General features: G+C 39.9%; 1 protein-coding gene across 2 annotated transcripts in view; it reads left to right on the top strand.

The window, feature by feature from the left end:
• The window catches only part of LOC120802029 (rho GTPase-activating protein 6-like), an 18,667-nt gene extending 12,507 nt beyond the window's left edge, over positions 1–6,160 (top strand). For both annotated transcript variants that reach the window (XM_040149460.1, XM_040149461.1), the window contains exons 4-13: positions 1–252; positions 463–658; positions 864–919; positions 1,025–1,175; positions 1,322–1,470; positions 2,995–3,171; positions 3,946–4,043; positions 4,258–4,520; positions 5,084–5,170; positions 5,256–6,160. The exon at positions 1–252 is cut by the window's left edge and continues 11 nt beyond it. In XM_040149460.1, the coding sequence (XP_040005394.1) occupies positions 1–252; positions 463–658; positions 864–919; positions 1,025–1,175; positions 1,322–1,470; positions 2,995–3,171; positions 3,946–4,043; positions 4,258–4,520; positions 5,084–5,170; positions 5,256–5,821 (1,995 nt within the window). In that variant the 3' untranslated portion in view covers positions 5,822–6,160. The remainder of the gene's footprint in view (positions 253–462; positions 659–863; positions 920–1,024; positions 1,176–1,321; positions 1,471–2,994; positions 3,172–3,945; positions 4,044–4,257; positions 4,521–5,083; positions 5,171–5,255) is intronic.
• Positions 6,161–13,575: the final 7,415 nt, after the last annotated feature.

The following is a 13,575-nucleotide window of genomic DNA, read 5'->3' as shown; positions in this document are numbered from 1 at the left end:
CAGGCGTTTGGCATACCACTCTCGCAGGTCATTTCCAACGACCGCACACACAAGCAGCGGCACGATCCCCCGCGGGAGGAGCACAGTGACCCCACTGAATTGATGTTATCCTTCCTCCACCTCACCTCCAGCTTCAAAAGGCTTAACAAAGAACTCTCCAGCAGCACCTCGTCTCTTAGCTCCACATCTGAGACCCCTAATGAATCGCCTCGTCTGAGCACACCAGACGCAGCCCCACGGAGTTGCAGGAGGGTAGGCTTGTTTGTCAGTAAACCTGACAGGCTGTTGTAGTGCAACAGGGACCCTGTCTTATTACCCGTGCACGTCAGAATTCTCTGGGACTTTGTAAACCTTTTGGATAATCACTCATTGGGCAGATGATGCAGCCATTAAATAAATGCACCACATTTTACTACTCACAACAGTCACTCTATCCATGGTTGTCACCCATCTGCCTGACAGGGTGGAGTGTCTGTGGATTGCATCACTGACCTTGATGATAACCAGTCTCGGCTCTTGGAGGCCCTCCAGCTGTCTCTGCCAGAAGAGGTAGCTGGCAACAGGAAGAAGCGTCATGACAAAAAGCTCAGCCTTAACCCTATTTACAGACAGGTGCCCAGGGCAGTGGATCTCTGTTGCCAGCACCTGGAAAAATATGGTACTTATTATCAAAGTTCAAAAGTAACACTCTAAGAATAGTGCTAATGGTGCAGCATAGAAATGTACAGAATATTTCTGTGGAAACTTACAATTCAGTAACAATTGTAGTTTGGTCAGAACCTAAATCATTCAATATAAATTTCTGTGAGACTGAACATTAGCCACAATATTGGAACTAAGAGAGCGTCTTTGTCTTTGCTTAGGCCTACAGACGGTTGGAATTTTCCGTGTTGGGAGTTCCAAGAAGAGAGTACGACAGGTAAGATTTGAGCTGCTTAGCTTTAAAATATCTCTGAACTTAACTAAACTGCATCAACTATGAGCAACATTTTTGCTGTATTAACTATCACAATATTTCATCCAGCTTCGCGAGGAGTTCGACCAAGGATGGGAGGTGCACTTGGATGAGGAGCATAGTGTCCACGATGTAGCTGCACTGCTGAAGGAATTCCTCAGAGACATGCCTGATCCACTGCTGACAAGAGAACTCTACACGGCCTTCATCAACACATTGCGTGAGGAGAAGAAACACATACTGTATATACACACACAAAAACAACTCACTTGACTCACTTGCTGTTATTGGGATGAATTCTCTTGTTACCGTCTGATTTATTTGAAACTGATGTCAATTTTTGGGCTTTTTTTTTTTTTTTTGCAGTGCTGGATTATTCAGACCAAGAGAGCGCCATCCAGCTCCTGATATTCTTGCTTCCTCCCTGTAACAGCGACACCTTGCAGCGTCTCCTCTGCTTGTTGTCCACTGTGGCTGCACATGCTGAAGACAGCCTGGGCAATGAGAGACAAGAGGTAAAGAAACTGGACATGCGCTGTTCTTATGGCAGTGTAAAGACCGGGACAAGCAGCAGCTGCTTTTTTTTGGTCTGTAACAAGATGAGATTTATACACACATGAGGTAGCACAAGACAAGGTGCCGATATTTTGGTCATAATTTGGTCTTTGATCTTGAATCAGGATTAAACATCTGAAGACCAGCTCTGCGGGCAGCCCATCAGACATTTTGACATTTATAGATTCCACTAGAAAGCTCAGAAAATATGTTCAGGGAATGAGCAGCTATCACAGAATAATGCTGAAACTTTACAAGTTTAATGTGATTATGATGAATCCCAGCAGCCAACAGAAGGGTGTAACACAGATGTTTGTCACATCTGCAGCTTTTAATTTGAAGAAAGTGCTGCTCCAAAGTGCAGCGCCCATTATGCATGATGATCCATTATGGGTATCTTGATTAAATGATGCACAACCAACATCACCCAGCCTCACAATGACAAACGTGCCTCTGCAAACATCATACTGTTTGGTCATAATTTGTTATCCCCCCAGTTTATGTGTTGTCACATTGTGAGAATACATTCTGTGAACACAGCTTATTTCACCATCTACATATTTGCATCTTTTGACTGGGCACCTACCAGATAATAATGTTTTCGTATTCCATAAAGCCAGTCTCTTCATTTGCTGGACCATTTTTGTCATGCACCACTTTGTTTGGAATAGCTTTAATATGATTTGAGATAAGTAATGTGACTACTGAAAATGTAATGATTAATCATCATAACCATCATAATTGCACATTTCTATTTTCCATTTTACTCAATATTTTTTTACACATTGCAAGATGCGTTTTAGAACATGCATTTAAATATGAACTCATTGTCCTTATGCACACGACCTTGCACTTTGCACTCGCCATTGCGATTCTGCCGTTAAAGTTGAGCCCAAAGCCTTTTATGTTGTAACGTTTTTATGTTTTTGTGTGTGTTGATCTTACTTTTTGACTGCTAATCATCACATTGGCGATTAATGGTTTCCCACACATTTAAAACCAGTGTATTTTTGGCCTTGGCTCTAGAAGCAAACATTCTGTAATGATGAAAGAAAGGTCTGGTTGGTCTCTTTGAACAAAAGAAGGCAGAGGCCGCCTTATTGATGATAGCAGTCCTGTGATAGGTGCACATTCCCAACATGTCCTGGGTGCCAAGGAGAGTCTGTCTACAGCTAAAGACACAGACTCTTAATAAGATGATTGCTCCATGCGTGTGAGAATTTTCCATATAAATCATTTCAGTGTCAAAAACATTTCTTGTGATAGTGGGGGTCAAATTTGGGTAATTACAGATAATTTGGTTGTGATCGTAGAGGTTTACTAACAAAACTGCTGAAGTTGTTTTAAGCTGAAGATTATTGGTTAAAAATTGAAGAAATTTTAATCAAAGAAATCTCACTTTCTGTGAGATGAAATGTCTGTGTATGCACATGTGTATGTTCAGACTGTCCAGACAAATAAATTCTGTCCTCTGTTTTGTTTAGGTAACAGGAAACAAGATGACATCACTCAATTTAGCTACTATCTTTGGACCCAACCTCTTACACAAGCAAAAAAAAGACAAAGAGTTTGCAGTGCAGAGTTTTGCCCGTGCAGAGGAGAGTACAGCCATCATCAGCGTGGTCCAAAGGATGATCAATACATATGATATACTATTTATGGTAAGCCATGCTTACTGCAAACAAAAATGCATTTATAAACAGTTAAAGACAGCCCACGGTTTAATCAAACAATCTCAAGGTCACAGTGGGTCTTGTTTTGTTTTATTTGGGCAGAAAAAGTGTGTTTATGGGGAATTCTGTAGCTTAATACAGTGGAGCCTCCAAATGATATGTAACTATGAGCTTTATGGGTTTTGAGAAGGACTAAGCTTTTGCAGTCACTTATTAAAATACAGTGGTATCCCAGGAAAACACAGAGGTGCATGCAATTTGTTTTCCACTCCTGAACCTTGTAAAAATACGTTTTTTAAGTGAATATTCTTTTTAGTGCACGGCAAATGATAAGCCCCATTAGAGAGGTTAATAAGTGTCATTCCAGCCTCTGTTTTGTTTATAGTCAATGATTGGGAGCAAGAGCATGTACATTATGTTTTCTGCTCTTCACCAGAAACTTGAGTGCAGATTGCACTTACATTAAATGGAGTATATGAAAATGATCTGTTAAGGAAGCCAGAAGGCAGTTAAAGCCCATCAGACATTTTCTCTGTGTCATTTATACTTTTAACTGTTGTTAATTATTTTCGCCTTATACCATACAAATACCATGCTGACCTTTTTTTTTACAGTGCAATGTTGCATTATAGGAGAAATGTGTGATTGTTTAGTTCACTTCAGTTGAAGTGTGCTTAATTACTGAATGTAACAGAGAATACAATTTTACAACAGTCATCCTTTATTATGAGCTTCAGTGAAAAAGAGTTTTGGTTCTCCAAGGTTCCCGCTGACTTGCAGAATGAGGTGCTGATGAGTTTGCTAGAAACTGATCCTGATGTTGTGGATTACCTACTCCGGCGGAAGGCCTCTCAGTACTCGTGAGTTTCTGCCTTTTTTGTGTGCTGCTCTCCTGTCTAAACTTCTAAATTATCTAAAGGAAGTGTATACTATATATCATAAGTCATGATTACCCCCAGGTAATATGTTTTTGTAAGACAGTGTGCTTGTCTCAGAACATAACTAGCCATATGCCTGGTGCATATATAAGCAGTAGGTATAGTAATATTCATTGTGTCTTCTTTGTTTGTGCAGAGATCCAGGCCTTCTTAGAGCAGAGGAGTCCTTCTCTCTGACTGAGCGATGCTTGTCCAGTGAGTTCATCAAAGCATCTAGTGGAGATGTGTCACCCTATGACAACAACTCCCCTGTCCTGTCAGATGGACTGCTGTGGAAACACCCAGAGGACAGCAGTCCACTCTCAGATAGAGTCCCCAGGCTTTCTACGCAGTACAAACTCAGTGGCCATTCAAAAGACGGATCTGGCAGCACCTCTCCTACGCTTTCTACCGACAAAGGTGAACTAAATTCATTGCAGCATATATTATTATAAAGTATTGTCTAAAAGATTAGTTTGACATTTTCTGAAATACACATTTAAACTTTTTTTGCTGAGATTTTGATGAGGAGATTGATTCCAATCTCACGTCTGTATAGTAAGTATGTAACTTAGCCTAAAGACTAGAAATGGGGAAAACAGCTAGTCGGCTGTGTCCAAAGGTTACAAAATCTGCAAATGTTTATAAATGCATATGTACATTCATATGTAAATATTTATAATAAATCAAATATATTCTAAACATTTTCATTACCTTTGGACAGTGCCGGCTAGCTGTTTACCTCGTTTCCAGTCTTTGTGCTAAGCTAAGCTAACCGGCTGCAGGCTGTAGTTTCATATTTACTGCACATACGATAGCAGTAACAATCTTCTGATCTAATTCTCTGCAAGGAACCGTGTAAACATATTTCCAAAAATGTTGAACTATTTGAATCTGTTTCCATATATGTCCTAACGACATAAAAAACATTTAATCTGCTAAACCAAAATAAATAATCCCCTCAATTCTTTTGTTTCTGTTAGCGGCCTCAACAATTTGTGACAATGACAATTTCTGGGACACCTGGCATGAACTGTTAAACAAAGATTTCACCGGCCATCGCATCACTGGTAACAGAATCCTCTTTACGCCTTGCTGCAGATTGCCTTTGACATATGCGATGAACGCTGGGTGTTAATGAATGGTTTCTCCCAGGCTCCCTTGGAGACGTGTCTGAATGTGAGTCGTATGGATCATCAGAGGGGCTGAGCAGTCACCAAGGTAACCACAAGCTGCCCGTCAGACCGATGCAAGCCTCATTGGGTGTGCTGGAATGCAGGCCGCACTTTCCGGTGACTCGCAGCAGCAGCGGTCCTCACGACCAGAGAGGACAGAGACAACCAGAGTCATCATTACATCAAGGATTGAGCGGCCAATCAGGAGCCTTTAGCTCAGACAACTTAGTAGCAAGGACAGGACACCCTGCGTATCCATTATTTAAGGTCAGACTGGATAGTTTGTCTCCCCTTCACTACTCCGGACCACTGAGGGAGACCCATATTTCTCACTCCACACCCTCCCTCTTCACATATCGGCCTGACCCCCAAACTCCACAACAGACCCAGCAGAGCCCTGTTCCCCAGACTGTAGATAAGGCAGACGTCTCTGGACCTGGACAAGAAAAGGGCCGTGGTTCACCAGACTGGCAGACAGAGAGGTGGCATATATGGCAGATACTGTCAAAAGAAAATGCAGACGCCCTGCCAGAAACCTTGGTGTGATGCGCCCTTTGACTCTAATGAACTACAGTGAAGATAACTTTTAGAGATGGGTGGTTTGTCTCCTGTCACACCATCAGATGCTGAAACACTACTATTTATCTATAATTGCAGTACCAGTTAATGTTTCTCTGTGATACACTGATCCTGTTATTTTGCAGGAGTTTGAACTGTATATATTAATTTTGTTGCATATGTAAACATGATATAAAATTATTGCTTTATGTAATTTTGTATGTATTTTGTAGTTTATTTTAATGTGTTGTAGTCATGAAATACATAGATTATTTGCAACACAACCATCAAAAACTTGTATTAGACTTGAATGTCATAATTAGACTTGAATGTCATAACTAGACTTGAATGTTCTTAATACTTAAAATGAAGCCATGAAAGTTTTTAGTGCTGAATGTAACAATAAAATCCTGTTTGTGTTGTAATGTTGCTTTGAAGTACCCTGATGTCATCTGAAGATACTTTAATACTGAGTTTTGTTATAGGCTCCAGTTGTACTCTTCTTAGTCGTGGAAGCACTTAAATCTATTTTACCACCCATGTCTTGACTTATTTTATTACCTGAATCTGGAGGACATGTTTTGAACATGGGTTATTACACTATATGCTAGATTTTAATGATCTGTCACATTTCAGCACTAATTTTCGGTTTATACGCTCCCATACTTTTCGTGTTTGATATGCAGAAATGATTGTTAAGCAGCAGTATTTCCAGGAATATATATATATTTGTAAAATTACAATATTTTTTTAATTTAATGACAATTATCCATTCTTTTTCCAGTTGGCACTTACAATAAACCAACTGTGATTTGTTTCTCCCGTTTTCCTGTCTGATACATTTAACTTTCCATGGAAACTAAAGCACTCAAAGTTAATTATATAATACAAAGAAAAATGGAACCCATAAGCATTAGTGGGATCTCTCTGTGCCTCCGAGTATCCCAGTAGGTAAGTAAGGCAGGTGGGTTTTATTCTATGCTTTTATTCACATTTCATACAAATTAATTTATACTCTTGGGGGCAATTTAACTCCTTTCACCAAGGACTTTATTTACGAACGAGCATGCAGTTTAAATCAAATTGTTACATAATTGTGGTGGGAGTACAGATTCTGCTCCCTAGCATACCTACCCTGTTCAGAAGACTGAAAGTCAATGAAACAGTCATCTGAGTTCGCCACAAGAGCGCAGCATAAGACCAGGAAAATGTTTTCTTTGGTTGTTGTTTTCCTTGCTCCTTCAAACTGTAACTAATGAGCATTACGTATCGGACTCATTAGACGAGTAGATTGCAGGTGATATTGATGATGTGGGTGCTGTTTTATCTGTTTATAAAGATATGTTTTTTACAGTATTGACTCATTTGAAGAGTGCATTTTGTTCAATCGACATTAATCTAGCATTATGTGAATGAAAATAAGAGCTGAGCTGAGACAATAAGCGTGTAGTACAAATTTAGCAATAAATAAGTTTAAAGTATTGCAAAGTACTTCAACATTTAAAGTACTGTAACTGGAAGGTGTACTCAGAATAAGTATGCAATGGTGCAGAAATGTCTGCCACTGAAATCTGGTACAGATTACAGATAGTTTCAAAATATCCGGGAATGCGTATTTGATGATAAGACAGAATGATTACTTACCTTAAAGTGATGGAAATGATTATGTTCGCTGGAATTGTGTAATTTAATAGACCGCATTATAATTTTGTGTTTTAAAGTATAGTAATAAATAATCTGATTATGTTTTGACTGTGAACTTTCTCACCCTGATATTAAACGCCTCCCTTCTTAATCGAAACCAGGGGATTTCCTCAACACTGCGATTTGTAATTCCACTTTCTGGGCCATATCTGGCTCCACAGCTGTGTGAGCCAAGCTGTATTTGGCCACCACACAGTCCCACTCTGACAAGACCAAAGAGACAGAACAGGATGTCTGGATGTGTTTTACAGAGAATCCGGCCTCACTGCCGTTTGCCCTCACTTTTGCATCTGCACCACAAATGTACTAGTTTGCCTCAACAATATCCCATCCAATGTCCTAACCACTTACAGTCGTAGCACGGGGTTGGGGTGGGGTCGACAGCCTGAAGAGGCTTTTCTCTTCGTTTGTGACCTGCCCCCTGAAAGCAAACAACTGAAATCAAATATTTAATTTCACATCTTATTTTTGCGGGGCCAATGGGTGTAAAATGATCCTTTGGCAGAGAGCTGCAACTGTTCCCAACAGGGGTTACATCCTGTCTGAGTCCGCTCACTGGCATCAGGAGCAGCTGCAAGGGTGACAGAGGAAGGTCACAGCCAAAATGAGGCCGAATGTCCAGGAACAAGAGCGCCTTGGACCTGGGGTTTCAAGGTCGAGATTGATATACAAGTCTCTGCAGAGCCAAAATAGAGCACAGTGGAGCTCATTAAGGTGTTACCTATGGCACATAGCTCAGCCTCAGTCCATTATCTGTCCTTTTAGATACCGACCCTGGACTACTTAATATGCTACTGTATAAAGACTGCTTTTCAACAACTTGCCATACATCTTAAGTGATTACTAAACTCAAGGATTTACTCCTTGACTTTGTTACGGCATCCCAAAGTGGATCTAAATCCCTAATTTTGCTCCCAGCTTACTGTTGACATTTTAAAATTTAACTTTGTAGCAAAATCAGGGAGTGGACCTTTAAGGCAAATACAATTCTTGCCATCAGGCACCGTGGCATTAGATTTATGTGACGCGTTTACATTTTCAAAAATCGAGACGAGCTATTCTGTCTTGATTTACGATTCCACTTGTCCTCCATTGCACTGTATCTGAAAATGTATTTCTGTAGCCTTTGTTTGGGATGAACACTATACGGCAATAACAACTATATGACGGTAAAGAGTGAACTCAATTACCATCATTTCACTAATGGAAAAATGTGAAATGCAATATTCAGCAGACTATTAATGAATGCAAGAGTGACAAGGGGCCCCAATGTCAATAAGAGTGGCTTACAGGAGTCATGGTCAAGACTGGGTAATGAAGTTTATTTCCAAAAAAAAATTCCAAGATTAAAGGATTAGCGCTGATTGCATTAAGCCTCTCAGCTTAGTGCAGTTCAACTCTTCATGAGCAAAATGTGAAGTTTTAGATACCAAGTGTTCCACTGATAAGACATGTTTAAGCAATTTGGTGCAATTTACGACACGCTTTGGATTTCGAGCAACACTTCACTCTTCTTTGGAGGGGGGTGTTGGAAGTAATGCTTTCTAGTTAGATTTCTTTAGTTTTTAATTTAATTTCAGGGCTCCCCAAATTGATTTATTTATATCTGTTCTGAGATGATCAGCCTAGTATACTTAGAAACCTTTTTTTTCCTCTCTCCTGAGGATATCTCAGTGAGGAAACACCAGAGCTGTGTTTATGCAGCCCACAAAATCTCATATCATTCACCCCATCTGCTCTGCCTCATGCTCTGGTTGGGATACATTTGATTAATATTTCTCATTTTGAAACAAGGACCACTTTCACCCAGAAAAACGGTAGAAAACATGTTAAATTTGTTCATTTTAATGTTTGTGTTCAAATGATCAGTGTACATATCTGATATACAGCATGTTAGTGAATGCACAGGTGGCTGTGCGTTCCCAAATTCCTACAGCACAGCTTTTAGTGCACGTGTTGCCAGCAATCTTTTCCTCTGCCCTGCTTGAGCCCACATGATTCAACGCAGCAGTTCAGTTGGGATGCAGGCTGCGTGTCGGGTGGGACAGGGGATCAACTTGGGTCAGCCTCAATATGTCAATTCTTTGGCAGGCTGGGCAGTGCACGATTCATTGTTTAAGCCTCGTTAGCAGCCCACTTCAGGACAGCCACCAAAAGGCAGTTTGCAACAGGCAGTTTTGCTCAGCCTTCAAACTTGCGCAATAAACAGAAAATTAATGCAACATCAAGAATTAAAGCATCCAGATGTTTTCTTCCATAGCTTGTTGGTATCAAGCTAGTTTTATGGGACAGCTATTCACACATACTGATTCTATCTGATTTTGTTCTTATTACTATCATTATTTTTATTTTTTGCTGACAATGTAGTTGAGACTGTCAGCAAGTCGTTTACCAGTCACTGAGTATATCTGTGAAATATGTTTGTGTTTGAGAGATAAGATTATATCTTAACTTGACTCAATGTGTCCATTTTGCAGCTGATAAGACACAGAACTACCATGTGACATGTGTTCCATATGTAGGACAAATCATGCAAGAAGGTGGAGGAAACAGTGATATAAACAACGATGCGTCTACAGCATTTTTGTTTCGAAATTTTATAGCAAAATTAAAGCAATCATTACCAGAAAATATTCAAGTCGTTCGGTTCTTGGAAAGAAACGGTGCTCAGCACGCTGTAGCATATAAGGTTTGTTAAAATTCCATGTAATTCCCCCACATACACTGATTGCTAGAGAAGCTGCTGCTTAGATTCTGAGGAAGACACATGGCACTAAATCAAGCTTCAAACATATAATCATTCTTTTTTTTTTTTTTTTTATGCATCAAAGAAAGTGCCAGCAGTTAATAATTAAGCAGAGGATCAACCCAGGTAATTATCATAGAGCGACTTCAAAAAATGAATTTGTACTAAGAGTTAAAATGCAAACACACAAGCACTTGGCAACATGGCTGTGTGCCCGTGGGGGAGGAAAGGATTTAATAGACACCTTTAAGATTTCACACTATTATCCCGAAGAAGACAAGTGAGCAGCAGCAGAAGTTCTCTCTGAACCTTATCCCCACTGCGTCCTCCAATTTTTCCTCGATCTTTGCTCCCCTTGGTTTTAATTTTCAGATATTCTTTTAAGAAATGTGCTGATTAAGCAGATTCTAGTAATGTGCTGTCTCATGCTTGTCATTGAGTCTTATCTTTTTTTTTTTCTTTTTTTTTTTGTCCTGATACTTACACCACAAAAAAATTGGACAGTATAATTTCTTATGTAATGAGACTGTCCAGTTTTAAAATTTCAGAAGTTAATTCCAGGAATGAGGACCACGTGATTTAAAAGCTATCTTGCCTTGGTCTGAGTGCACCTAATTTTTATCAAGTGCAAGCTGTTACAAAGTATGAAGGCAGCTTATTAATAAAAAGCAGATACCCAAAAGTATGACAGTAGTTTTTTGCAGAATTGAGCACAAGCTTAGGATTTGTAAGTGACTTGTTAATGATGATGTGGCCTTCTGGGATCTCTCTGCAAATTCCTTGTTTTTGTTCCCAGAAGGCCAAAGTGTCAACAATCTGCCAGTGCAGTAGTCCCAGCAGCACATCTGTTGTGATCTCCAGAGTACATAATCTACAAATGTTCCATTGTTTTATCAATCTCAGTAATGACAGCCTCAATTCGGAACAATATGCTGTATGAAACAAAATAAAACAAAATCTCAATAAATAAAAGTAGACATGCACACTTCTGTAAACTGTTTGTATCAGCTTGATAATAATACTTTTGATAGTCATGGCCCTCACTTGCACACCCATACATTTCAGTTAATGTTGATCAGACCTCTGCTGAGGTTGACGTTGGGGATTGGCTGGGCTGAAAATTTGCTGAAGTCATCAAACTACATTATGCTCAAAGGAATGATAAAGGTGTAATCATCCCACCTTAACAGGTGTGTGAAAAGTCCCTTTTATCCCCAAACCTCTTTCCTACCTGGTTTCTTCATTTGCACGCAGAGACCTGAAATCTGAAACCTGTTGCAAACTCTCCCTGAACAAAAAAGTAGACAGAATGCTTGTGGATGGCACCTTTCTCTTCAATAATTTATACTGTCTGCATGCTCAAAATACAATCCGAGCTCCTCTTGAATTAGAATAATGAACTGAACGTTTCAGTCCGTGCTGATCCGAACTAATAGACAGGTCGATTGTTTTTACTGGAGCCAGTAACACGTGTGGGTGATCCAATGTTCCATCAGTCCTTCAAGCCAGATCAGATTAATTCAATGGATAGACTCCAAACTCAATGTCAAATATTTTGTTATGAAGCTCCGATGACTACTCTTCAACTGGAAAGACTCTGACTTATTTGTCTCCAGCAAAAACAAGTCTGAACTGCAGGGGTATGAACCCCATCCCAGCAACATTGCCACCTTTCATAACTGCCACTCTGTCAAAGGAAGAGCGAGTAATAGGAGAGTGTTTTTCAGAAGAAATAGATCAAATCAAACGGCTGAATTCAAACTTAAAGAGAACAAACTGTGGAGGCTGTAAAGGGGAAAACTAAATATATCCAGTTCTTCCAACTCTGCTCTTTCATCTCTGTAAATTTTGACTCGATTCATTTAGATTTAAAAAAACAAAACAAACTTTGAACAATTGGAAACCTCAGCAGAAGCATTGTCCATCACATCCTAGATTTCTCAAGACAAACATCTTGTCCGTGTTTGACCCTGAGGTAACGCTGAATGTGAGTGGAGTATCACTATAGTCCCCTGGTCGTCAGAAGTACCCGAAACTTTCTTTGGTGGCTTCACCTCATGAAGAACTCCAGGTGTTAAGTCTGCATCTGCGAGAAGTTCCTTAACTTGTGTAAGTTAAGGAACTAACTTACCCCATCTACACAATGGTGTCAATCCAGTGTAATTGGCAACAACTTTTGTGGGGAGTTTTCCTAAGAGGGCACAAGATACACAATCTAATCATGCACATCCTTCACTATTAAAACATTTTTGTAATATAGGGGCTTTACCTTTATTTATTTGAGCTCCTGTGTGGTTTGAAACTCTGCTGTATCACATCCAAAAGAAACTGCGTAGGCCTATAGAGTAGGGTTCTGAGTTCCCCCCAGGTGGCCTTTTCAATTTCCAGAACTTTCCAATCCATTTTTCAGTTTTGTTTTTAGTGTGTGGCCCAGCTATTCCTTTTGCCAGACCCTGGCAACACAAGGTTTAGATTTTGTGCCCCACTAGAAATTTAAATAGAAATAGAAAAATTCTCTCCAGCACATATGTGTCAACACCTTGGTTGACATGTATATGCTAATTCAAATTTCATTTTTTTTAGGAGTTGAAAAGGGGAAATTCCTTAAGATAAGGCTAGCTTTTGCTGAAATACTTGGTAACCTTGACTCTTTTTTTTTTCTTTCAATTTGACGGATGTACACCCCATTCTTCAAATATGAGCTCATTATTGCAAGTATGAATTTGTGTTTTCAGACTCACTCATCTATCTCACAGGACGAATTCTCCTTATGACAGAGAAAAACCAATTCTCTCTTGCTTAATAGCAGGTTTTTTCCTTTGCTGCTTTCTGCCTGCTGGCTTCTGTGGATCCTTAAGCTTGAGCCTCACTTTTCCGCGCTCGGTAGCTTAATGGTGCTGCCTGTGGCGATGAGGAAAAGCTCTTTATCCCTATTATCTGATGCGGACTTATGATGTATCACCAACAGGTCCAGTCTTACACACACTCTTTAACACATCCTTTTTTCTCTTTACCTGCATGAAATGTGGAAACCCACTCATTAATAGCACCAGCGCCACTGCCAGTGATATGAAGAGCTACAACATTTTGGCTGATTTTAATGGTGATGTGTGGAGCTAATGAATGTCTTCCTCTATGGTTCCATTCGGCGCCAACTCGCCAAAGGGGTGAAGTATTCTTTTCAGGAGCTTTCTATGCTCCTGTGTAAACCTGTACAGCAGACGAGAGGCAGAGTGTGTGTCAGTGAGGTATTTGTGTGTACACACCCCGTTGAAAGGGAGTGTACATGCAG

Source organism: Xiphias gladius, chromosome 16, assembly GCF_016859285.1.
Source record: "Xiphias gladius isolate SHS-SW01 ecotype Sanya breed wild chromosome 16, ASM1685928v1, whole genome shotgun sequence".
NCBI lineage: Eukaryota > Metazoa > Chordata > Actinopteri > Istiophoriformes > Xiphiidae > Xiphias > Xiphias gladius.
The sequence above is the reverse complement of the archived record's forward strand: the minus strand, read 5'-3'. Positions and strand labels throughout refer to the sequence as shown.